At 50.8% G+C, this 25,317-nt stretch overlaps 1 protein-coding gene across 3 annotated transcripts in view; it reads left to right on the forward strand.

The window, feature by feature from the left end:
* The window catches only part of LOC105189772 (irregular chiasm C-roughest protein), a 175,896-nt gene that overhangs the window by 120,034 nt on the left and 30,545 nt on the right, over window positions 1-25,317 (forward strand). For all 3 annotated transcript variants that reach the window (XM_019844462.2, XM_025305536.1, XM_025305537.1), the window contains exons 3-4: window positions 2,072-2,415; window positions 24,180-24,412. In XM_019844462.2, coding sequence (XP_019700021.2) covers window positions 2,072-2,415; window positions 24,180-24,412 — 577 coding nt within the window. The remainder of the gene's footprint in view (window positions 1-2,071; window positions 2,416-24,179; window positions 24,413-25,317) is intronic.

The raw sequence follows: 25,317 nt of genomic DNA on the forward strand, positions 1-25,317 counted from the left end.
TCCGCTGTGAAATCGACGCGTGTGTGAATCGGCTCATGTAACCAGCCGGGTCGTGCGAAATGGCACAGTCGGCCGATCAAAGCACTTTTTCGATGAGTTTCGTGACGCGTTTCGTTCTTCGTAGAATGAGAGAATTTGTTTTCCAGCGAACCACCCCTCAAGAAGACCCATTTTCCTGCGGAGCTACGGAGTGCTCGTCGAGGAACTCGCCCCGAAGAAAAGCGTTGCAGTCTTCCTCTTAATCAGAGTCCTCTTTTGTCCGTTCACTGCGATACGCGACGCCCAAGACGCGAGAGAGAGAGAGAGAGAGAGAGAGAGAGAGAGAGAGAGAGAGAGAGAGAGAGAGAGAGAGAGAGAGAGAGATTAAAGGTTCCGTGGGAGAAACGTTTGCATGAATCGAATCGATTTCGAAGTCGATTGCTTCCAAAGACTCAGAGCCATGGCGCACGAAGGGACGTAGGCAACAAGAAAATTGCTCAGTCACAGTCGATTATCTCCGCATGATAAGGAAAATGATCAACTGTGGCTGCTGCTGCATTTGCTCTCACTGCTCTCACATTTCTGCCTACGCCACGGCGTCTGCCAGAGGCACGTTCGATCTTGCTCCATCTTCATTCCTATGGAGGAAATCTCAATCAGGAAGCTAGAGACGAAAATGGCATGCCTGTGAGACAGCGGAGGGGGAATATTCTTTACATCTCTCATCTCTCGATAGATCTCATAATAAGGCGCGGTCTACACACACGATGACTGTTTCGGCGTAACGATTACGCGAACTGAATAGAGAAAGACCGAATCTGCTATCACTTCGCACGGTCCCGGCGAGAAAGAGAGAGAGAGAGAGAGAGAGAGAGAGGCGGTTCTCACATCTCGCGAAATATTCGATGAAACGCGCATAAATCGCGCGAGAGACAAAACGCAGCGAAAAACACACAGTAAACAAGCGCGCGACTTATTTATTGCATACAGGCTGAATTATAAATTACCGTAAGTCGCCGGCACCGATGTTTAGGCTGACAAGTTAATCAGCTCTTTTTTAATCCTCTTATACCGTCGCCGAATGAGAGCCGCGGGACGAGAGGAATTCCGTTAAAAAGCGCGCGCGCACGCGACGATCGATTCGAGCGGACGGGAACGGTAATGGCAAGGAACGTTGCTTGACGGCACCGGCTATAAGCGAATTCCTCAATTATTTAGCCGCGAATAAAGATCACGACCGTTCTCTCTTTCAAGCCGCTACGATCGATCCCCTTTAATACTCGTAAAGCGACCGCCGCGATAATTGTTAAGACGCAGTATATTTTCGCTGCAACGACAAAACTACATCGCCGTCGTAAAAGAGGAGGGGAGGGGGCGGTGGGGAAGAAAGGAAAACGCCTCCTTTCATACTGGCGTATCCACATGCGCTCTTGGCGCGTGCATGTGCACACCCGTGTGTGTATGTGTATGTGTGTGTGTGTGTGTGTGTGTGTGTGTGTGTGTGTGTGTGTGTGTGTGTGTGTTTAATGCACTCTTCCACGCCAATACTAAATTGCCGCGCCGGCAATACTTTTATCGCCTCTTTTACGGCGCCGACTCCTTACCCTGTGACTTCGTTTTTGAATCCGATGGGACTATAAAGATAAATTAAGTAAGACGTCGAAGTAAATGGGCAAGAAACCGCATAACGGCCTAGAGGATCGTTAAATAAGTCTGAGCCGGTAGAGAGAGAGAGAGAGAGAGAGAGAGAGAGAGAGAGAGAGAGAGAGAGAGAGAGAGAGGGGCAGAGGAGAGCGAGCGAGCTGAAAATTGCCCGGAGAATTGGAAGAGACCGCGCATTTTCCGCGTGTCTGGTTTCGGCTGCGACCGCAATTCGTACGAAAGCCAACCCTGTCTCTCTCTTTCTCCAAAAAAATTCACGTTCGCGGTGAAGCGTTCTCACGCGGACAAGAGCTTGTCGTCGTCGTCGTCGTCTTTCTCCCGCTGAGGAGGATATCGGATAATTCATCATTTGTCGCCGCGGCGGAAATAATTAAAGTCCTTATTGATCTGATCTGATTGTTAAATGTGTGTGTGTGTGTGTGTGTTGCAGGAACGCGAGTCGAAAAATCGAACAAAGGACGGCGGTGCCGCTCATAATTTGCCTGTCTCTGCTGATGGCGACGGGGGCGAAGACAGTGACCGTCACGAACATGACGAACGTATCGTTCATAACGTCGACGGCGAAGCCGTTTACAACGACGGAAGTAGTTTATCAGCGATTCGCCATCGAGCCGATGGATCAAACCGCGGTGATTGGCAGCCGAGTGACGCTTCCGTGCCGAGTCCTCGATCAGAAGGGACCCATTCAATGGACTAAGGACGATTTCGGCTTGGGAGCGGTCAGGAATCTCACCGGATACGAGCGATACGCCATGATCGGCAGCGACGAAGAAGGTGAGTGAGCGAGCGAGAGAAGGAGAGATTATCCCGGAGATTTGATTTTCACGCTTAAATTAATCCGAACGCGCAATTCGCCCGCCGACATTGTGCAAAACAAGGGGCGGGGGGGGCGGGGGGGGAAGAGCAGGACGAGAGGCGCGATTTGCAGGGATGCGTGTGCGTGTAATCTCCTTCCTTTACTTAAACGTCGTACGACGGAACCCCCCCAACTGCCGCGCTATCGAGAAAATTGGAAAGTCTCGCTCGCGGGACTTCCGATCATTTTCTGCTGCGAGTCAAAAAATGCGCGCGGGGATGATTAAATTTCCCGGTGGGAGCGAGTCTCCCTCTCGCGGGATTTGAATAAGAAAAACGCCGCCGCCAATTTTCCCACGCGCAACGCGAATCCTGCGATTTTCTCGCCGCTCTTGCATATTTCACGCCCTCCTATTCTCGGAAACGTCGATCGGAGGTAATCGCGACCGCGAACTTTCGAGCGCAAAGTCCGCGCTTCTCTCACCGCTGGACGATTATTTTTAAGCACACACGTACCGGGAATCGCGCTCGCGCTCGCGCTCGCGGTATTCACACCCTGTTGACCCTGTGTTTACTCATCCAAATTCAATTTCCCGCCGTGAGGTATTGATTTTCGCCGCTGCGTCGGAAAAAAGACCACGCACCTCCGCCCTTCACAGCTTTCACACTCGCGTGGGTCTTGCGCGCCGCAAGCGGGCGCGCGCTTCACGCCACTTGGAGTGTCTCGCTCCGCGAGATCTCGCGGCAATGATTTTGCCGTAAGATTTGCGGAGACCACGAGGAGACCGAGACGCGTGCGATATCGCATCAGGAGTCAACTCCCTGCTTGAGCGGAAGCTCGCAGCTCAAGCAGTCCGTTGCACTTCGAAGTCGATGCCGTTAATCCCGTGGACGGGAACGGCCGTCCGTAATTCTTGGTGCGACTGTCAGAATGGCGCGGGCCGTCCGATGGGGAAATTGCCCCTTGAGAAAATTCGCCCTTGTTAGGAAAAATTGGCCCCTGACGGATACATCCCGAAAGTCGCGCGAGAAAGTTACGAGCAACTTCGCCTCACGACTTCGCTCGCTAGTCTACTTCGCTGGCAGAAAACGCTGGCGCGTCAATGTACAACGGCTGATTGGTAGCCGTCGAGAAGGGAAAGCTTTCTTGGAAGGAACGGTCGCGTGAACCGACCTCGGGGCCGCTTGTTTCGATGTAACGATTACTCGGGAGCCGAGTTGAGAGCGCGCAATGTCGAGTGCCATTTCGCACCAGGTCTGGACACTAGACGCAGAGGTTTGTATGATGCGTTGGTGCGTGTGTACCCGACCGAGAAATTTATCCCACCTGGTCCTGATCAGGTTAACCTCATTTGGACCTCAGGTCCCAATAATGTAATACTATCCTAGTAAGTGTCATGTAACGCAGCGTGGATATCGGAACCTTAGTAAGGATTCATGGTCGGGTCCTTATTGAGTTACCTTATGGAATCCTTATTACGTTTTTTTTTTCTTTTTCTTCAAATTATGCCTCCTGATTACTTCGCCACGGCTGTATTGGATGATGACATTAGAAATAAGAAATGACACGCTGAGAATCCTTTCATGTCATTTCCAAATGAAAAGATATCTGCATGAAATAATGTTTTATGTAGATCGCTTGAGCATACTTGTAAAATGTTTCGGAAAAGAGAGACAAAATGAATATCACAAGACCATAAAGTATCACAAGGTGACGAGACATAGAGTAGCGTTAAAGAGAAAAGTTGCGTGTCACGTTAATTTTACAACTATTTATTGACTGCTAAAAAGAGGACAGTGTTTCTATATAGCATTTTACAAATATATTCAAGTGATCTGAAGTGTTTTTTTCAATGCAAACGTCTTTCTACTTGGAAATGACAGCCAAAAATTGTTTTGTTGAAACTTGATAATGCAAATGATACTAGATACAATGAATAAGAACCTGATTAACTGAACCATATTATATCATACACTAGGTTGGTAACATTAAGGTCCTAATGTGGACCCGATCATTATAACCTTGTAAAGGTTTTCCTTGCTCATTTGTCGTTAGGACATTATAAGGACTGACTTACTTAGGATTACTTTTCATTCACCCTATTAGGTCCTTATCAGTGTTGGAACCTGATCAAAATTTCTAGTCGGGTACGCGCACTGCGGTGACGGAAATCGGCAGGTGGCGAAGCGCGTATGTAAACGCGCGTAACAAAAATCGCAGCGCGCGCGACGGGAGGCCTCTAAAATACGGCCCGTAATTTCTTCTGTCCGCGGGGAAAGCGCTTCCGACAGTCGTGAAAAATCAGCTGTACCTGTGCGCGGTACCTGTTTTCGCTTCCAGGTCGAATGATCCCCGGTGCTTTTGTCATTCGCAGCCGAGCCGTTTTCAGCCGCGACTATTGAGGCGGTATGATTTAATAAAAAAAAAAAAAAAAAAAAAATAGGGGTGGGGGACAGGAGGAAAAAAAAAAGTATGTAACGTTCTCGCAACGAGGTCAGCTGAAATGACTCGCGCAGTAGGAGAGGTTAATTGCGGAAATCGAGGCGATATCCTCGTTCGCGATTGCGATCGGGGGCAAAAATTTGTCACAGCGTTCCGCGCCGCACTTCGGTGCGGCTGCGGCTTGTGCGGCCGGGGAGGGGAGAGGAGAAATTTATTTCCTACTCTTCGGCGGCTCGATCCTTTTTGCGCGGTGCGACCCTTCAGCCGCGCCGTGATTTCCGCTTATCCGTCGGCGCGTTTCCGCCGAGCGTATCGCTTTTACCGGTGCGCTCTGAAATAAAGATACAAAGACCCGGCCGCGCACCGTTCTTGCGTCGGCCGTGTCGCGTAGCGCCGCCGATGTAGCTCGCGTTAAAACGGCCAGCGCCGCCAAGTTAAATTAGTTTCCTAACGAGTTGCTAAAAAATGCCGCGTACCCACTCGGGCAACGCTCGTCCGCCGCCGTAGGAGTATTTACACGCGTAAACGGTTCCGTGGTATTGTGCGAAAGAGTCTCCGGGACGTGACGCGAGGCTCGAAACGAGGCTCTGGCATTGTGGAATTTTTCATGCGAAACTTCATATCTCGGCCCTCTCTCGGCCGGCTTAATTCGGGGCCGTTAATGGCAAAGGCGGCGGTGAGAGAATTTTCGTCCAATCAGTGAATTGTGTCGACGGCGAGTGAAAGGATAATGTTCAAATAAAGACTCCTCCTCGCGATGCATGCTGCACGCGGCGGACGCTGATGATGTTAGCGTTGCTCGCGAGAATAAACTCGAGAGACAGAAACGCAAATAACAAAGCGCATCCAAATGAAATATTCTTACCACGGGCAGTATATATCGCGACGCGGTGCCGTGACAAAGGCGGACGGCGAAAAAATTAATCTGCAATTGTTGGCGAAGAAAAAAGCGCCCGCGCCACGGCGAATTTTTTTCCCTACGACGGAAGGGAGTGATTTACGCGTTCGATTTCGCAACAAAAGTGCCGGACGTGTATCTCCTCCGTGACAGTAGCGGCGGCGGCGGCGGCGGCGGCGGCGGCGGCGGCGGCAGTGGCGGCGGCGCAGTGTAATAATTTATTTAATTCTGAGGGAGTATTCCGCGCCAAGAGAGCGCACATAAGTGCGATATGTACTCTGGAAATTTCTTCAAGCGCAATCCCACTCAAGACCAGTGGAAATTCACTCGAGACATTCAAGGTAGAGAAAATAGCGCCGTTTATGATTAGAAAAGTGAAGTGCGGCATAACCGTCGCTTACTCCTAGAGTAGAGCAAGGTTTTAATCCACATCAATGTTTCAGTCAATTTGAGTAAATTGGTCCAGCGACGAGGAAGCACGTCAAATTCACTTCTCAATTTCGAGTGAAAATATTTTCACTTGGCCCATTCGGAAATGCAAAATTCGCTTTATACGAGTGAAGTGTCGCACGATTTCGAGTGACTCGGCTGTCGCTCTACATTTTGAGCGGGACCTCGCTGGAAGAAATTTAAAGAGAGAGAGAGAGAGAGAGAGAGAGAGAGAGAGAGAGAGAGAGAGAATACAAGTATAATTAAACAAAATAGTATACAGTAACAGAGCTAACGCGAAAATGAAAAAAAAAAAAAAAGGAAGAAGACCGAAAGCGATAAAGATTATAGATAAAAATAAGGAAAAATAACACAAAGAGAATATAAATGAAAAACGAGTCGAGGATCCTCCACATCAGGTGGAGCAATCGAATGAGAGTCAACGATCTCACGGAGCGACGAGTTCCTCAAGTCGGATGATTCGACTAAGAAGAACTCTCAGCACACATGGACAGAGACCGACTAGAGAGAAAACCGTCAGTCGCGGCCGTCGAGGTCTCTCGCGGAAACTCGTGGATATTTAAATTTGCTGGAAAGATAAGCTGACACGCCGGCGACGGAGAGCAGTTGGTAAACGTGACAGTCCAATAAATAGAGTCTACGTCGCTCGGCTGTGGATCCGAGCAGGAGGCGTGCGCAAGCGAGGGGACGAGAGGGGAAGGAGCGGCCGGAGCAACCACGGCTCATAAAGCAACTAAAGTACGAGAAATGAGCACCATTTGCGGGACGAACAATCGAAATCCGTCTCGCTGTCTCGTCGCGCTTCTCGCCCGCGATCTCGATCGCGCACGGAACGCGAATAAACGAATAAGAACGAATCAGCTGCGGATTGAAGCTGCGGAGGAGCGCGCAACCGAGCGGCGGGCAAGAGCGCTCTGCAGCGCTCGAAAATAGTTCCGATTTCGTTAATGTTGCGATCTAGGCGGGCATGCAGCAGCGCGCACGCGATAAAGCTCTTGGAGTTTTCACGTGGCACGATGCGGGAGGCGGAGCAGCGTGTGCTGGTTTATTTCATCTCCTCTCCCGTAGCCCTCCCGGCAACACGCGCACGCACGCACGCACGCACACACACGTGTAGATTGTCTTTGCGCGAGTCCCCGCACGTATCTTTCCGCGGCCGCTGCGTTCGTCATTTAATTCCACAAAAATCAGCGCGCGGAAAGCGAAACGATCCAACGTTTATTCAATCAAAATTTGTAACGTGTTTCGCGAGAGGCGGCTGTCCCGGTGTGCGTCGGCATATTCGAGCGCCCGTATATACGCGCGCGCGCGCGCGCGAGAGAGCGGCCGGTTTATTTTTCCTATTTCTATTCGTTTTTCGGTTACGGTATGTCGGGGGAGGATTAGTCGCGGGGGTTTGCGAAGATAGACCGATCCGCGCGCGATATCGTAACGCGCGCGCGCGCGCGCGCTTGGTCGCGCATTCGGCGGATATATTCCATTTCCTACGGGTTCACGATATGTTAAAAAATATTACACATTGTGTTCGGCAATATTCCTAATCCGCGAGGGAAAAAGATATTGTATTACATTCATGCGCGGCGGGGGGAGGAGTGCTAATAAAAATCGCGCACGCGCGCTATCGATAAATCGCGCACGCTGCATTCGCACCGAATATCCTCCGCGTTATTCCCGCCGCGGCAAATTGTCCTTTTCGGCATTTTCGAAATTCGAAAATTTCGAACGCCACTTTCCCGGCGCGATTGTCGAAACAGAAATACGAAGTACGCTGTCACGCGGCAAAGTGCGCGATAAAAGAGAAATCTTCTCCCATTCGCTCTTCCCTCGTGTGAGAGCACGAACGTTAGTTCCTCATTTCCGGCGAAGTAAAAAACTCGCCCGTTCTTCCTTTTCTCCGCGTGGCAAGACGCGTTTTTTCGCCTCTAAGAGTACGAACCAAGTTATTTCCTCACGCGGCCAAGTGTGATAGAAAAATAATTTGTCTCTTTTTCATTCTTCCCGTTCTTTCACTTGCAAGACTCGCCCCTTTCCGCTCTCCCCCGCCCCTGAGAACACGCGCGAGCGCGCGCGGCCGTCTCTGCGATCGGCAGGGAGTAATTTGTCGTCGCTCTCATCCTTCAACGAGACATGTTTTTGCCGCGTGCCGCGCTCCTCTCGCGAGGATCGCGCGCGCGCGCGCGCGCGCAAAACTGGCGACAATGGCGCGCGGTTATTCAAAAGTGGGATTAGGTACAGGTGGTACAGCGTGTCCTTAAGCTGAATTCCGTACGTGCCTCGGCGGATGCGTATATACCCATGGCGGACTTGGCCAACAATCACAGTGTGTCGGGACGATAACGCCCGCGCGCGTTCGAGATCCAGTTTAAGCCGAGGTACCATAATATACTTGTAACTATATGCCGTAGCACGATGCCTTGGTCCTCGTTCATTCTCCCTCTCCCGCGCTATAAGCGCTTCCCGTCGTCTGCGTGGCACGTAGCGCGCGAGCGCGCGACCGCGCGACGCGCCTGATTTCCATAAAATTATTACAGGTTCACCAGCGCGCCCTCTCGCCTCGATCGTGTGACTCGCTGTTATTTCTTCGCTCGGCCGCGCGCCGCGCGTCATCGCGAGAATCTAAGCACTCTCGATACGATACGTGACGCCATCTCCGCCATCGCGCATTCCGGTCTCATGGTCGTTTCTAGCGACGTCGATTAAGCCTCGAGCTGTGTGAGCTCAAGTCTTCGGCCGAACGGACATGAAGCTCAGTTTAAGATCCCATCGACGTTGACCCGACACTAATCCTTTTGTCTCAGAGCCGCTCGCCCCGCCTCTGCTGTCCCCAGCTTCTCGCGAACGTTAAAATGCCGGACGGAACACCGAGCGGAAGCGAGCTGATCCTCGCCGGAGATCCGAGCGCACCCGGAAGCGGAATAACAGCGTGTCGCGGCTTTTAATCGCCGGAGAGATTCGCAGATTCGCACACACACACACACACACATACATATGTATCGATGAGCGCTCGCGCAGCGATAGCGCTCTGCCGGAGTCTTTAATTCGACGTCGTGTATGCCGCGGGCGCGGGGAGAAGCGGCTAAGTTTAAATTAGTTCCGAAACATTCGGTGCACGCTCCGATGGTTAATGGTTCCACCATAGATCAATAGGATCGCCGGCAACGGCAGCGGCCGGTGGTCGGCGCAACGGCGAGTTGCTGCGCGAGTTCCGCCGAGCGCGCTGAGAGAGAGAGAGAGAGAGAGAGAGAGAGAGAGTTGCGCTGCGCTGCGTTGCGTTGTCGCGCTTTGCCGCGAGGCATCCAGCTGCGAAACGCGCCAGCCGCTTGACCGGATACCCCCGCTTCTGTTACATGCTCGATATACCTGTTCTCGCGCTCAAGCGCTCGGAAGGAAAAAGGTACACGAGGTCATAATTTCCACCTTCGATAAGGCGGACGCGCGCTCGCTCTCTCTCTCTCTCTCTATCACGCGCGCGCGCGTCGCACGCTCGCGTTCGCGCGATCACGTAGCAACGAACGAGGTCGACCTTGTCGCGCTGTTCGGCTCTTATCCCTAACCCCTTATCCCTCTCTCTCTCTCTCTCTCTCTCTCTCTCTCTCTCTCTCTCTCTCTCTCTCTCTCTCGCGCGCGCGCGCGCACGCTTTAAGCGAGATTCGATGCGCGCTCGTTTACATAAGATCGAAGGTTCATGAGAGGGGGGGGACGAACGCGCCTAATCGCCGGTGTGCGACAGGTATTAGGAATAGATTATCGCGCGGACGAATTTATTGCGATAACAGGTGACTCGCCGAAGGATGCGTCCTCGTGGTCGTCGTTGGCGGCGTACGGCAATCGGCGTTCCGCGCTCACTCCGGATATTATCGATATCGTATCTTTCCACCCCGGGCGAAACGTTACTCACGTGACGGTACGCTCGAATAGATTTTAATCGACGGAGCGATCATGCCTAAAGCGAAGCTAAGCCAGCTTTAAACAAGCTATCAACGTCGAAGATTCCGATCGAGCACATGTGGCGGCTCGCTCTCCGCTTCTTATTTGCGCGATTAAGCAAGCTCACTCCATCTCTCACTCTCTCTCTCTCTCTTTGCCATGACGGGCGTGATTTTATTGGAAACATTCGCGATGTTTAAAAAGGAATTTATAACTTAATTACCTCGTGCTTGTGTCTCGCAAAGCCGAGACATATCCGCCATCGTGATTACGCTTTATCGCGATTGATGACTTCAACCGATGGGGAGAAGGGGCCAAGGAGGAGGGGCAGGAGAGAGAGAGAGAGAGAGAGAGAGAGAGAGAGAGAGAGAGAGAGAGAGAGAGAGAGCTTTAAGAAAATTGTATGAAGTTACATTATACACAATTAACGAACTTCAACGGCGAGCTCGAACGCCCGGGCACTCGCGCGATCCGGCGATGAACCTATTAAGCGAAGCAGGTAGTTGAAGCAAGCTTAATTCGCGACGTTTAAGTGTTCGGGGAAACGTCATTATCTCGTGGAGCGTCGGCGCTAAAAATGTCCGCAGGAATTAGCGGAATCGGCGAGGGGCGACTTGCTCGACCGGATTTCTAGTTTGACCACTGCCTGCTCGATTATTCAGTCGATAAGCCGCGGAGATAGAAGTATCACCTTGCTCGCGATAAAACGCTGCTTTTCTACACGACAAGGACGTTCTCTCTCGAGCAATTCGCACTCGTCGAGCGCTCGTGCTGCGAATACTCGCTGCGGGAGAGTCGTTGCGTGAGAACACGTCTTGAGCGCGAGAGGCCGAGCGAGAGGCCTCGTTTTCTGACCTGACGACGTTTGTCACGATCTCTCCTCGTCGTACGTCCTCGTGGACGACTGACGATTCGGGCCGTCAGTTGTTAAAAGCGTCGAATCGTATTACCGTTCTGGTCCCCTCTCTCGGCTTTCTCTCCTCTCTCCCTCTCTCTCTCTCTCCCCCTTTTCCTTTTCTTCTCATTTGCAAGGTCATTTGCCCCGTATTATTATTATTCGCCGTACGACCTAATGCCGGAAATCCCCCGCGAAATATCCGCGATGCGCTCGCTCGCTCGCTCACTCCGCCGGAAATCCATCGGAAGATTTAGCCGAACGGCTCGCACGAATTTATCTTGGATCAGAGGGCGTTCCACTCCGATAATTAGCGCGGATATCGCCGCCACACAGGCCTGCCGTATTAATCGATGCAATTATAAGCACAACGTAATTCTGCGATATTTCTCCACTCCATTCCGGCAGAATTTTAAGATCGCCTGCAGAAGCAGCGGCTGCGCCTGCGGCAATGGCAGCAATATCGGGGGAGGGGGGAGAGCGCCCCAACCTGCTCGACCGGATCCGGCCGCTCCCGCTGCCGTTGCAGCAACGCGGCCGATTAATCGACCTTACCGGTTCCCGCGGTGTATTTTTCTCACTACCACGGGCCCGCGCGAGAGAGCCCGATAGATATTATATTCTGCCGGGTACACACTTCGAGCGGCGTAATTTAAATGGCAAACCACCACCCGCGCCTCCTATTTCTGCTCGGCAGATATCGCGAATTCTTATTCAGCAGATGTCGCGGCGCCAACGATCTCTAACCCCAGCAGATAATGAAAGTGGGTCCGCGGGCGACGAGAAGGGGGAGGGGGGGGGGGAGAGAAAAAAGAAAGGGAGAGAGGAGAAGAGAGAAAAGAGAGTGGGATTAAGAGGGAGGAGGGGCAGGGGGAGAGCGAGAAAAAGGAAGAAATCTCTAATGAAATTATATACGTACGACACTTGAAAGATCAGCAAGTCGCTCAGCCTTACTATTTTCTCTCTTTCTCTCGCGCTCTCTCTCTCTCTCTCTCTCTCTCTCTCTCTCTCTCTCTCTCTCTCTCTCTCTTACCTTCCCCAAGCTCTCCCTATCTCTTCACTCTACCTGTGTAAAGTAAGCGGTTTATCGGCGTTTCGTTTAATCTTCCGTGAGAAACCGTAACTCGCGCCGGCTCTTAGGACTTCTCCCGCGGCTGCACCACCATAAACGTTAGTAAAAATTATCTGAGGTTTTAATTCATCCGTCTTGTCTTGCCGCGCGGGGAAGCCGGGGGAGACGGAGCAAACGAAGAATTAATTAAATCTCGGTTAAACGTCGGGTAATTTTTATAGGAACGATTCCCGAGATAGTTGGCGATCCGCGAATGGTTAAAACAAATTTGCGCGCGCGCGCCCCCCTTAGTCAAACGTTCATGGATTGTATACGTACGTCAAATACGTTCTTAATTAAGTACGAGTTCATGAACGTCGGTTTTAATTACGGCCCGGCTCCGTTAGAATCGCGCGCACACGCGCAACGAAAATGCCATAAACGTAAAGCGCAAAATCGACCAACTATCTCTCAACGATACCGTCCCTCCCCCCCCCCTCTCCGCCTTGTCCTCCCCCCATGGCCCCCGTCGTTATACAGTTTAATTATCAGCTCGGCTGCATATGCTCATGAAAGCGTAAGTTAATTAAGTATTCCCGTGTACAAAATAATCGATTAGCCGATCCGATCAAACATTAGAAAATCAAAATAATCAAGCCCGGATGAATGATATCGAAATGTGTAATGACCGCTATCGCGTAATGTCCGTTTAATTCGCCGGAATATCATAAACGCATTATTTCGATATGCATGTATACTGCCGTGAGAGAGAGAGAGAGAGAGAGAGAGAGAGAGAGAGAGAGAGAGAGAGCGCGCGCGTGCTCTCTCCTCTCTCTATACACACGCGCCAAAATAATAGCGGGAACGAACGTATGATATTGAAATTTTAGCGAGGCCGAAACCGCAACGAGGAACCACGGCACGTCGGTTGGTTTACGGAATCAATACGATCGTCGACATAGTGGCCAATAGTGTCGATTTGGCCGCTCCGCTGCAGCTAAAAGCTGAGTATAATTTCAAGTCCTGTCGCACCGCCGCCGCCACCGCCGCCGCCATCAGCATAGTGTGATCGTTGTATGTCGTGTATCTTCCTTCTATTTGCCGACTAGCCGGAGAGCGTATCACCCCGATAATTGGCCGAATAATGCGGCGCCGCTGGCCCATCGCGAGCTTTCATTACTCGTCCTCGTGCGTCGTCCTGGTCAGAGGACCCTCCGCCGTGAATCGTGCGCCGCTTTTGCGTGCGCTTGTGGGAGAAAAAAATTAAGGAAAGAAGGGAGAGAAGGAGTGACGGGCAAGCGTAACCGCGTAACTTTGCCTCATATTTCCGTTTCCGTTATTTCTGGAACAATCACTCCGCTCGAGATGATATAACGATGCATTTCTCTCTCTCTCTCTCTCTCTTTCTTTTTCTCGTCGATACTATCGATCATGTCATAAGAATACGACCGAGGACTCTCTCCGCGAGCTCCTATAGCACGCAATGACCGGAGTAAGAAAAGGGGACAGCGGGGGGGGGGGGCGAGGAAGCGGGCCGGGTATTGAACATATCGCGAAACGTCCGAGAGGAGAGTGCTCTCTCTCTCTCTCTCTCTCTCTCTCTCTCTCTCTCTCTCTCTCTCTCTCTCTCTCTCGCGGAGTGTCGCTGCGACGTGGATCATTTCGAGCGCGCTCATCGCATTCACAGGACACGACTGTACTTTCTTCTCTCGGCCGTCCTGCCGGAAATCCTGACCCGAGGCGGCCGGCCGCCGATGCAAAGCGCGCTCTCGCCGCGGCTTCTTAGCGAAATTCGCTTCGTCCGCACGCTAATGATCGTCCCGCGAGGGAAAGCTGCGGGAGCAGTCACAGCGACTCGCGGTGACCCGATGGCGACGGCGAGCGACGGGATATGGCCGGGAAATGGCGGTCGGCTAATTGGCAATTGCTGTTACCTTCGGACGTACGGCTGGGCCGGCGATTAAAGGACAACCGTCCGCGCGCGACGACGCGTTGGCTGGCTGTCGTTCGCCGCCGACGACGCTGCAGGTCGGGAAACGGGGCAAATATTTATCCTCGGCACGGTCTAATCGCGATAGAGCGCGAGCGAATCGATCGGGTAATTCCGCCCGGGAGACGGAGCCGAAGAAGACGTGCCACGGGATCGACGGGGGGAGCGGACGAGGGGAAGGTTTAATTCTCGAGGACGAAGAAGAATTCGAACAAAGATCGGAGCAAGCGCTGCGCTTCGAAAACCGCCCGGTCTTTCCGCTTCAATAACCGCGCGCTCGCTCGGACCCGGCCGTTCTATTCTGCTCCTTGATTTTTCAATCGAGGCGCCATCGTGTTTTAATTTCCACGAGACAGACTTTCGCGTCATTTTAATTCACCCCCCCCCCCGCCCCCGTACCTCGCGTACCTGCCGGCCGTCGGAGCCGATTCCGCGCGGTGTTACGTTAACGTTGAATGCCCGTTGACTGAGCGTTCCTCCTCTCTCTCTCTCTCTCTCTCTGTCTTCTTCTCGCCGCTCGGTCCGCCCTTCCTCAGGGCGCAGCGCTGCAGTAAAGTCTTAAATTTGCCTCGACTCTCCTTTTCTTTCTCTTTCGTTCAATCGCCGCGTATACTGATTACGTCGTTACGTCGGAGGATAATCAACAGCGACGCCGCCGTCGCTTCGCGCCGATGTCGGCCGCTGCCTCGCAGATATCGATTTTCCTCCGATGATCGAACCAACGTCGGGGGGCCCGGTGCGTTAATGCCGTTTGCTCACCTCCCCGCCCCCCCCCCCACACACACATACATACACCTATTCATCCCCCGCGACGAAGCTCGCCGCGTTCCAAGTGCGCAGCTATGCCGGCCGTGCTTTCGTGAAATTTACAGACGCGATTAATGTCACGACTGGCTCGTCCGGCAGGCGTTCGCTTGCCTACCGGCCGTTTGTAGGCCTAACCGTTACTAATTTCGGTGGGAGTTATGGCCGCTATTACATACCTAGCCCAGTCTGGCCCGGCTCTTCGTACGTCCCACGTGTCCCGCCGCGTATTAACCTCGCGCGCGCGCGCGCAGTCGACCGCGGTCGATCGTCTTACGCGAAAGGCTGCCGTATTATTGACGGCGCGCTGATTTATCGCCGCGATAAAGACCGAGTACGCAACCTGCGCAACCGTCAACTCTCTTTCCTTCTAGTCCGTGGGATGTTATCGTTTGCTGCTCCGACCTGCTCGCGAACCATCACCGTCGTCGTCGCCGCCGCCGCCGATATGCCAGAGTAGATAAAGCCGCGCCCCTGATTACACGATTACTTCGTAGCGCGGGACCGAACCTGCTCGTCGGCAGTAAACACAAGCTTTTACGAGATCCGTTCGTTCGTTCGTTCGTTGGTTGGTTGGTTGGTCGGTTGGTCGGTTGGTCGGTCGGTCGGTCGGTCGGTCGGTTGGCTGGCTGGCTGGCTGGTTCGTTCGTTGGTCCGTTAGTTCGTTCGTCGGCCACGCGTATATCAGCTTCGGGAAACCCGTCGGATTACGTTTTCGATATTTTCGCGACTCTCGCGGCCGAGTTATCGGTGTGTTTATTTCGCCCTCTTTTTCGAGAGCTACGGTTTCCGCGGTGTGAAGCCGAACGGCCACCGCGGCGCGGGAGCGAAATTTGCAGCGTAATCGCATCGCGTGTAAAGACAATCCCCGCGTTAGTTAGGCCATGTGTGATTTACTACGTATTGCAATAAAGGCCGGTAACCGCGATGTTATCATCACGCCGTTTGTCTAGTTACAGAACCCGGCTACGAGGAACGAGAGAGAGAGAGAGAGAGAGAAAGAACGGAAGGGAGGGAGAGCGAGAGACGGAGAGAGAGAGAGAGAGAGAGAGAGAGAGAGTGAGAAGAGGGTGCGAAAAGGAGAGACACCGAAACAAGTAGCACCGCGCGCTGCTGGTTAGAGAATTAATGGCCTTATGTTGAGGCTATCTTGATTATGACGCGACGTCCGCGATTTAATCAATTTATTGATGCGCAAGTATCACGCGATCTACGCTCGGGGCGAAGCGCCGGTGAAAATTGTGACGCGAAGTCGGCGAAGAGCCGCGGCTTCTATTATCCTTAAATGCGCGCCGTTCAGCTATTTTCGCAAGCTCGCGCCCGCGCGGATCAGAGATTCGCACCGTGTATATATCGAGAGAGGTTGGGGATTCGATAATTAAATTATTCAGCAGATACTCGCTCTTTCTCTCTCTCTCTCTCTCTCTCTCTCTCTCGTTCGTCTCGGTCTGTCGCGCCAGACGTTTAAACAAGAGGTAAGACACGTAAAAGGAGAAACACGAGGGAAGAGAAAGACCGTTGGGGAAACGTTTGAGTACATCTTATCATGTTCTTCGGGATGAAACCTGATAGCCGCGTATCCGGTGCGCTTCCCAGCATAAAAGTTTCCTGGCTGCGATATTGTTTTTTACCGAGCTGGAGCAACAAATATCGCTCGGCGCGAGACCGCCGCGCGCGCGCGTGCAAGCGACTTTTCTAAAAACGACAATCTCAAACAGCGAGACATAAAATTGCGAACGTCAGAAGTCAACGGGAATTTTTTAAGCCGTCCACCATTTTTATGCCCTTTGAAGCATAAAACGTCCAAGGCTAGCGACGCGGAAAGCCAAGTACCCGCATAAATTATGCAGCCGGAAGGGCGAAACTCTCTGCTGCGCAAACTTTGGCTCGCTGTGTTCTCGGCGTCGAGATCGTATTTGTAAAATTCAACCGGTATTAATGAACAAGACCCAGCCGCGCGCTTAAGACGGATATATTCTGGGGCGGCGTTGTAGCATCTCTCCGCCGAAACAGATCACTGAGTGGCGGCGATACGAGTACGCGTTGTACGTGTCAGCTTCGTCGCTCGTATAATCTCGTGAGATTATTATTGCAATTGCAGTTTAAGCATAATCTCCTTTGATCTGACTGATAGAACATTCATCGCGACGCATTGTACGCCGGCAACTAGATAGCCTTCGTGTCTTCGTACATTAATATCCCCTTGATATATCCTTGATATCCCTACAACCTACAACTTTTTTATACAATGTTAATCACCGATATAACGCAATATTAAAAATTTCACGGATGGAAATTGGCGACGATCCGCGGTGTGTGTGTGTGTCAGGAATTCTAGCCGATTAATCCGCTGCTTAAGCACGCGCGCTCGCGTAGCTCCTCGAGCGTAACGCATCGTAATCGCGACGATTTGTGCGGTCCGAATGTTCGTTTCTCGCCTCGTGTTTTAGTCGAAATTAATTATAGCCGCTCGCTAGCGCACCGGCGCGCGGCGGACATAACGCAAGGGCTAGAACTAATTGCCCGCGATGCATTGTCCCGGCGTATCGAGCGAGTCGTTACGGCTCTTCTCGTGTCTTCGCCGTCAAAAGGTCCTTTCCCCTTTGTGCTATCTCCCCTGCGCGTCGGACCCCACGTCGGAAATGTTCTCAAATTGTAACATGAAGACCAGGATTCTGGCGCGATGTCGCGCCACAATAAAACGCAATATCGGCAAGACGTTTCTCGCGGGAACTGAAAAGCCAGCCGCGATCTATAATTAGCAAAGTTTTTAAATTGCCCGCCTTCGTCACTCTCCTCCGGTCGAACGATTCATTACTCAGAAAATTCGGAGCGAGTGAGAATTTTAATCAATAATCAGGACTGACTTCATTTCTGCCGGGCGTCAAAGTTTCGGGCGGGCATTATAATTTTTCACGCTTAATGCAACAAACTTTACCTGACGCGCAGGTGTGTGGAGAGTATTCGAGGATCTCTTCCATAAAACTTTCCGACCCGGTAACACTGATGTACGTCAACATTTTCTATATAGGAAGTTGTCACCATCATTCATCCAGTCGGCCATTTTCCCTAAGCCCCCCCCTCTCTCTCTGATACGGCGATTACCGAAAGAGAGCAACGGGAAAAGTCGGCCGGCAGCCGCCAGCCGGCAGATGAAAAAATAAACACAAGAAGCGCAGCGGAGAATAATCGAACGCGATAAAGGTAGAGAGAGAGAGAGAGATACGGAGAATTTTACATCCGCGCCTTCCCCAGAGGTGTGTATGTGTGTGTGTGTGTGTGTGTGTGTTTAACCTTTCTCTTCGACAGCGCGGAAAATTTTGTGGAGCGCTGGCGGAGAAGGACATGACGGAGACACGTTTGAAATAAATACACGCGCTCTTACGATGTTTGTGTACGAGCGAACGAGCGACCCCGAATAAACTTAAAATAAAACCGAATAAAATCGGGGAAAAAAGGGGACGCAGGAGGGACGCGGGGAGGATCGTAAAAGGCGGATTCTTCGAGCTTGCAAAGCGCTGATTGAAAAACACTGCTCAGCGATATTGCATTTGCACGAGCCAACCGATGCGCTGCTCCGGCAAACTGTGCCACTTTAACGATAAAACACTATCGTTATATAATGTTCCGAAACAACTGCGCGCGCGCGAGTAAACTTTAGATAACTTAACATAAAAGAAAATTGTAAAATGTACATCTCTCAAGGAAAGTCGCTTTAGTAGCGAGAAGAGTCGCGAGCACGCGCGCGCGCGCGCGATACCGGCTGCGCAAACAATAGCGCGGCCAAGTTTCTCAGCACGAGGAATTACCAAGTTACATTCGTCGAAGTAAATTCAACTGATTATGAGTACATTATAGATGATCACCTCGCGACTGACATCGCGATATATCATGTTGACTATGCCCGACGAAAGTAATTATCGTAGCATTACAGAAGTCTACGGGCGACGTTCTGTGTGTCAGAGTTTCTCTCGAGTTTACTCAACGGTCCTGGAAGGGCCGCTAATTGCAGTTGGCAAGAAAATGTAACGTTCAATTGACTTTTAGCTCGCGCGAATGTGGATAGTCGAAGGGAATAACAGAGAGAGAGAGGGAGAGAGAGAGAGGGAGAGAGAGAGAGAGAAAGGACGTCGGTGCGTTTCATCACGCGCCGCGCCGCGCGAGACTTTGAAACAGCGCGGAGCGGTCGAGATAAAATTCAACATTATGCATGCCTTTTACGTATAAAAGCGTCCTCTTGTCGGAATATTTAGAGAACGGTCGGAAGAAACGATTGAAGATATCCCCGGAAATTCTTCCGAGCTCGCCGCTCGCCGGGGAAATACCAAAGCCGATGAATCGAATCGCTCTCTCTCTCTCTCTCTCTCTCTCTCTCTCTCTCTCTCTCTCTCTCTCTCCCTCATTACGCAATATCGTCCGGTCAAACCGTACATGAGTACATGGGGAAGAAAATAAATCGGTCATCGACCGATTCACACACACACACACACACACACACACACATCGGTGGGAATTGCGAATAAATATGTCGCTGCAGCTCGAAATAAATAAGGGACGAGCGTAAAAACGCTTTATCATTTAATGCGGGAGCGCTCGTCAATTTCGCTGGCGCGAGAGCGCGCCACGGACGGCCGGCTACGCGCAGCTTTTCGCGTCATCCCGCACCCGCACCGAAATTCCCCGGCGAAATTATTTTCGATAACGTCCTGACGTTTAACGGCTGAAATGCACGGTATTACGAACGGCTCATACGTTTCATCGAGCATGAGCCACCGTAGCTCGGACGCGGCGACGCGCCGAGCGTGAATGCAAGGGTTGCACGGCTCTCTCCGCTTCTCCTCCTCCTCCTCCTCCTTCTCCTTTCACCCCCTTCCCCCCGTTCAACGCTCGCCAACGGAAAATGCATAAAAAATATCTCGCGAACGTACGCATCTAGAAAATACAAATATACATACGTACATACGTACGCGAACGCTAAATAACGCTCTCCAACGTCCACGTCAAATCGCACAAATCGCGCGGCAAGGGAGCAATTTTTTCTCCGAACTACGAAAATTAAATTATTATCGCGTTATTCTCCCTCCCCTCCCTGCTCTCCTCCGTTCTCTATCGTCCGCTTGATCTATCTCTCAGGCACCGTACCTCTTCGCTTTCGGTCATCGCGTCGAAGGCTCCTGTTTCGACGACGCTGATTCCATTCCAGACGGACCTGAAGACTATCATTTCTTTCTCGCATACGTCGTCCATCGTCTTGTTTCATCCCTACCCCTCCCCCTGCCATTCACTCTCTTTGTATTCACCTGTGATTGTTTCCGTATCTATACGTGAATCTGCCTCTTCTCCCGCGATTACATCTGTGTCGCGATATTTCGGCGTGCTTCGCGCGGCCTGCGGAAAACCGAGGGAAATTAGAGCCGACACATTCGGACGACGGGCGTCCTTAACGCGTCGCCGCGCCAGGACGACGGCTATTGCCGGCATGCCGGCTGCTTTATCGCGAAGGTGCAATTTATTGTAGGAATTATCCCTCGTCGCACACGCACACACGCTGACTGACAATTACATTTTTCCACTGTCTGACCATGAGCTGTCCCTTCGGCCGCCGCGCCCATTCGCGGAACGTCTCCCTCTCTCTCCCTCCCACCCTCTCTCCCGTCGTGTTCGCTTTGTTCACCTCGCGCCCGATCCGAAGCGTGATGTGTTATAGCATCGGGATGCGTGACATCGATTCGCGCGAGAAGGATCGGACGGGCGGAACGACAGGGAGGAGAAAAAAGTGCCCGTGCGCGAAAGAAGGAAGCTTTGCGCGCAGTAGGCAGGGAGGAGGGGGAGGGGGGGAAGGGATAAATTGCACGCCGACGCGGATTTATTCGAGCGCGATACGTTACCGTTCGTGACGCGACTCGGCGTGAATCGACGCTCGCGATACTTTTGAGCGACGCCACTTTCGCTCGACAGACAATGTGCCAATTCTCGCGATTTGACGAGAGAATCGGCGGTTTTCAACCGCCGGCAAGAGGAGACACGAGAGAGAGAGAGAGAGAGGGGGGGCGGGGGGAGGAGCGAGGAGGAAAGGCAGCAGAGAAACAAGCAGAGAAAGAGAGAGGGGGAGAGCCGGCTCTTTCTCACGGTAGAATGAACTCGCTCTAATTCGTCGATAGCAGTTATCAGGCTGGCTGGCTCCTGACAGTTTGCGTGAATACGCGACGAGTCGAAACGTTTAAAATAAAGAGCGCGCAGCGCGATAAAATTCCACGCTCGCATATACTCGGCGCGACGACATAAACGCCACCGTATTCCGCGGGCGAGCTGAAACAATCGGCCCTTGCTCGTCCAGCTCTCCCGTGTCCCTTTCTTCTCCCTTTCTCTCTGTCTCCCATTCAGAATAGCGTATGCGATATAAAAGTATCGCGAGCTTATCCACCACGTCACATCTCGCGGACTGATCTCGTGTGATCAGCCGGAAGCCGATTTTTCTCAACGAAGCGGCCGCATCGAGGGAATTTTTGCCGCAATTTTTCCGCCAGCGGTGACACGCCTATCGCGTTGAATCGCGACTGAGATCGACATTGGCCCTTGGCCGTTCTACGTAGAATAGTAACCGAGTCGAGATTTTAATTTCACGTTGGCCCCGCAAATTCTGTCCAATTTTAAGGACCGATGAAGAATCCCCCCCGAGGTATAATTACTCCACAAGCTAATACTCTACCTGACGATGATAAAGAAACTGATACTTGCTGCTGCCGTCATGTTGAGTTAAAAAAAGACTACTCTGGAAATTATTTAATATCTGATTATCTCGATATTTCTGCGTTTAACTTTTACCTGCATATTCAGTCATTATCCGTAAATGCAGCAATGTATTTAATTATATTATTAATTATATAATTTATTCAACTGTGCAAATCGAATATATGAAATGAGCAAACATTGAATAATGAAACAAACATTTGATGGGAAAAAGGGGTGAAAGAAATAACACTTTATTCTCATATCTTCCTAATTTTCTTTTCTTTCTTCTTTTTTCATTTTTTTTCCTTTTTTCCTTTTTTTTTTTTTTTTTTTTTACGTTGGAAGGTATGACAAAACTTGAAGCTCTTATCAGAACTGATTAAAAGCTGCAAAACTGGAACGGACAATAGTTATGTGTCTAATAATGCTGTATGCGTATGTTTGCAAATAGAAATTTAAATTTCGTGTATTTCGTGCCATATAAGATTAAACGGAAAGACGGAAATAAAGAAGCACCGGTAAATACAAAGACAGAATCGCACTCGCGGTTCGAGGAGCGTATTACTAGACGTAAAAATCAGTGCTAATGAGATTGAAATTAAATTTCAAGGCCGATATTCATAGCCGTTAATTATTTAGAATATCTAATTACAGGCATTATTAAAAATTCGTATTCATTATATAAAATATGTCACGGACAATCTGCTTGTTTGAATCGATATTTCTTGCATAAAATGACAAACACAGACGTACAGATTGACGAATAATTGAAGATTCATCAAGCTCTAATTACTCGTCGCATAATAACAGACCACCGAATACCGGCCTAAATTTCGACTCGGCTGTCACTCAGTCCTCGAAAATCTCGTCGAAAACACCCGTTGAAAAGGAAAACTTACCATATAATCAACGATTGGGCGTATCTCGAAATATACGACGGCGCGTCCCGCGTCCTCCGTCCTTCCTCGATCCCCTCGCGATTCGTCCTGGCAGCATCCTGGCTGGCCCGTCGTCCGCGCTACTACTGACAGTGACACTCGCGCGGATACGACTCGATCGGAGACACGCGTGTTAATTAACACCCGATACCGAGTCGACGATACCGAGTCCAATTAAACAATTCAAAAACCGGCGAAATATCCTAATCAGTCGACGGGAGTGTTGAGCATACCACCGACACATGTGCGCACCTGGCGGGCGTGCGCAACGCTCTCACCTCTGCGACAACTCGCGACGTAATGAAAACACTCGGAAAAGCGCGCGACGCGCGACACGTTTGACCCCTTTGAAGCTCTGGAATGTTTTGATTCTCGTCACGGCACTCATTGTCGGGCCAGCGACGACGCCGGGCGATTGATGGAGGGGACGAGTTTCCACTTTTGCCCGTTGTTTCGGCATCGTCGCGCGCGCGACACGTGCTTTCCCGTGTTACCGCGAATATGTTACATGCGTTAGGCGAAATATTTCGACAACTGTTGAAGTGTTTAATTGGACTCTCTCGCCGACGCACATCGCGTTAATTAACGCGTGTATTGTTTTTTTTTTTTTTTTATTCTGTTGTCGATAAATTCGTAGCCTACGCGGGCGTCAATGCCATGAGCTGTCCGGAGTGTCATGACAGGCTGGCCGGGACGAAGGATTCAGGACGCCAGCGGCGTCTCATACATCATGTGATTTATTTATTTCCAGATGCATCGAACGACATAGCATTGTCATGTGTAACGTCGATAAATAATTTATATGTATTTTGTACATGTGTATACATGGATATACATATGCATATATTTTCAACGCCACAAATGAATAACATAGAAGTTATAAAGAAGTAAACTTGTTATTTTGCTGACCTAATAATTATATTTTCGTTTCATTAATCGTTGCTGGATTATTTAATGTTTGCATATTCTATTTGCAATTAAATCGCTCGATTAATGCATTGCTCATTGAAACCAAGAGAAGATCAAGCACAAGTAGAATATCGAATATTACAAGTAGATAATCGAATATTAAGTACTTCCGAACTCCTTTTTGAAGGACGAAGGATCGATATGGAGAAAAACTCGCCAATTATCGCATTAAAGTAAATCAATACAGCCTGTATAATGTCCTCCGAGTTTGACGAAATTTCCAGGATGAGCGTGGAATTTCGACTCCGGGTGTCGCATTTGATCATAATCGGTCCGATGAGCCATCCCCATGAACGAGGTGTGCAATATAAATGGTGTTAAATATAACAATATAAAGCATTAAATATAACCTGATATAAATATAATGCTCCAAATGTGTCGTTGCATTAGTCAAGCATCGAAATATCGGAGCCAGAGCGATTTGTCGCGAAACAAATGAATCTCCACGGATCGGTTGATTGCAATTCGCGCGGACTTGGCCGCGAATAGTTAAGATTCCATTCGGGGGAAAAGTTCACCGGCCCGAATCGACCGGGAGTGTAACGCGACTTTGGCGTCAACATGCAGACGAGAGAAGAGAGCAGACGTCCCCAACGCAACGCCATGCTTCCCCGACACTCATTCGTGCGATGTCTTCTGATTTCAGGCGATTTCTCGCTGCACATATATCCGGTGGAGCTCGAGGACGACGGCACGTACCAGTGCCAGGCTTCGCCGACGAACGACGGCCAGCCGTCGTTGCGATCAAGATTCGCCCGGCTGAGCGTCCTGGTGCCGCCGCACAAGCCCAAGATCCTGCAGGGCGACTTTCTCATCACCACCGAGGATCGCGAGCTGGTGATCGAGTGCATAAGTGTCGGCGGAAAACCACCCGCGGAGGTGAGAAGCCTGTCTTTTCGTATAGCCCGTTGCTTTGTCATCGTATATATCGATAGGATTACCCCGAGATTAGTCCGGATTAACCGTCGTGAAAGCAACCCCCGGCGATTGCATCCGGAAACTTGGCGGATATCCTTTGGCGATGGGGGCAGTAGACCGCCTCGAAGATTACGCCCGATCGATTTTACATCATCGAGGCGCGCCTCTCTCTCTCTCTCTCTCTCTCTCTCTCTCTCTTTTTTTTTCTTTTTTTTCTCTCTCTCTCTCTCTCTCTCTTTATCGTTTCATGCATTCCTAAAGAAGTTTATACGCAGCGCAAGCGTACGAGGCATCTTTTGAGGAAAGGATTACGCGAGAGCTCCTTCTCTGTCTTTCTCTTTCTCTCCCTTCTCCCCCTTCTCTTGCGCGGGTATACAACATTCGCTGGAGCAACCCAAACAAGTGAATAGGAGCCTCAACAAATATACGTCGTAAAAGCAGTACCCCTTGAAATACGACGATAATGATGAGACACGACGCTGCGCGCTTCCCGCGGTCGGTTTCCGTGCGAGCGAGCGGAGAGACGTCTTGGCGAATTAATTTTCGTTCATCGAGCCGGGAGAGATGACGCTCAAGTGTTTCAATCGCGAGCGAATAAAATTCTCCCGCCCGGACGAATTACCGATTCATATTATATGTACCGAGACAGAAGGGAGAGGATCCACAAGCTTGCCTTAAGACATGAGCAGTAACAAATTGGCCAATCACAGTCGCTTATTCATAGACCGTGTAAGAAGAATAATGGACTGTGGCTGCTGTGGTTAATTTGCTTACTGCTCACGTCCTAAAGCAAGATTGCAGGCCCAGCCAGAAAGAGAGAGAGAGAGAGAGAGAGAGAGAGAGAGAGAGAGAGAGGGGAGAGGGAG

Source organism: Harpegnathos saltator, unplaced genomic scaffold, assembly GCF_003227715.2.
Source record: "Harpegnathos saltator strain DR-91 unplaced genomic scaffold, Hsal_v8.6 scaffold7, whole genome shotgun sequence".
NCBI classification, from domain to species: domain Eukaryota; kingdom Metazoa; phylum Arthropoda; class Insecta; order Hymenoptera; family Formicidae; genus Harpegnathos; species Harpegnathos saltator.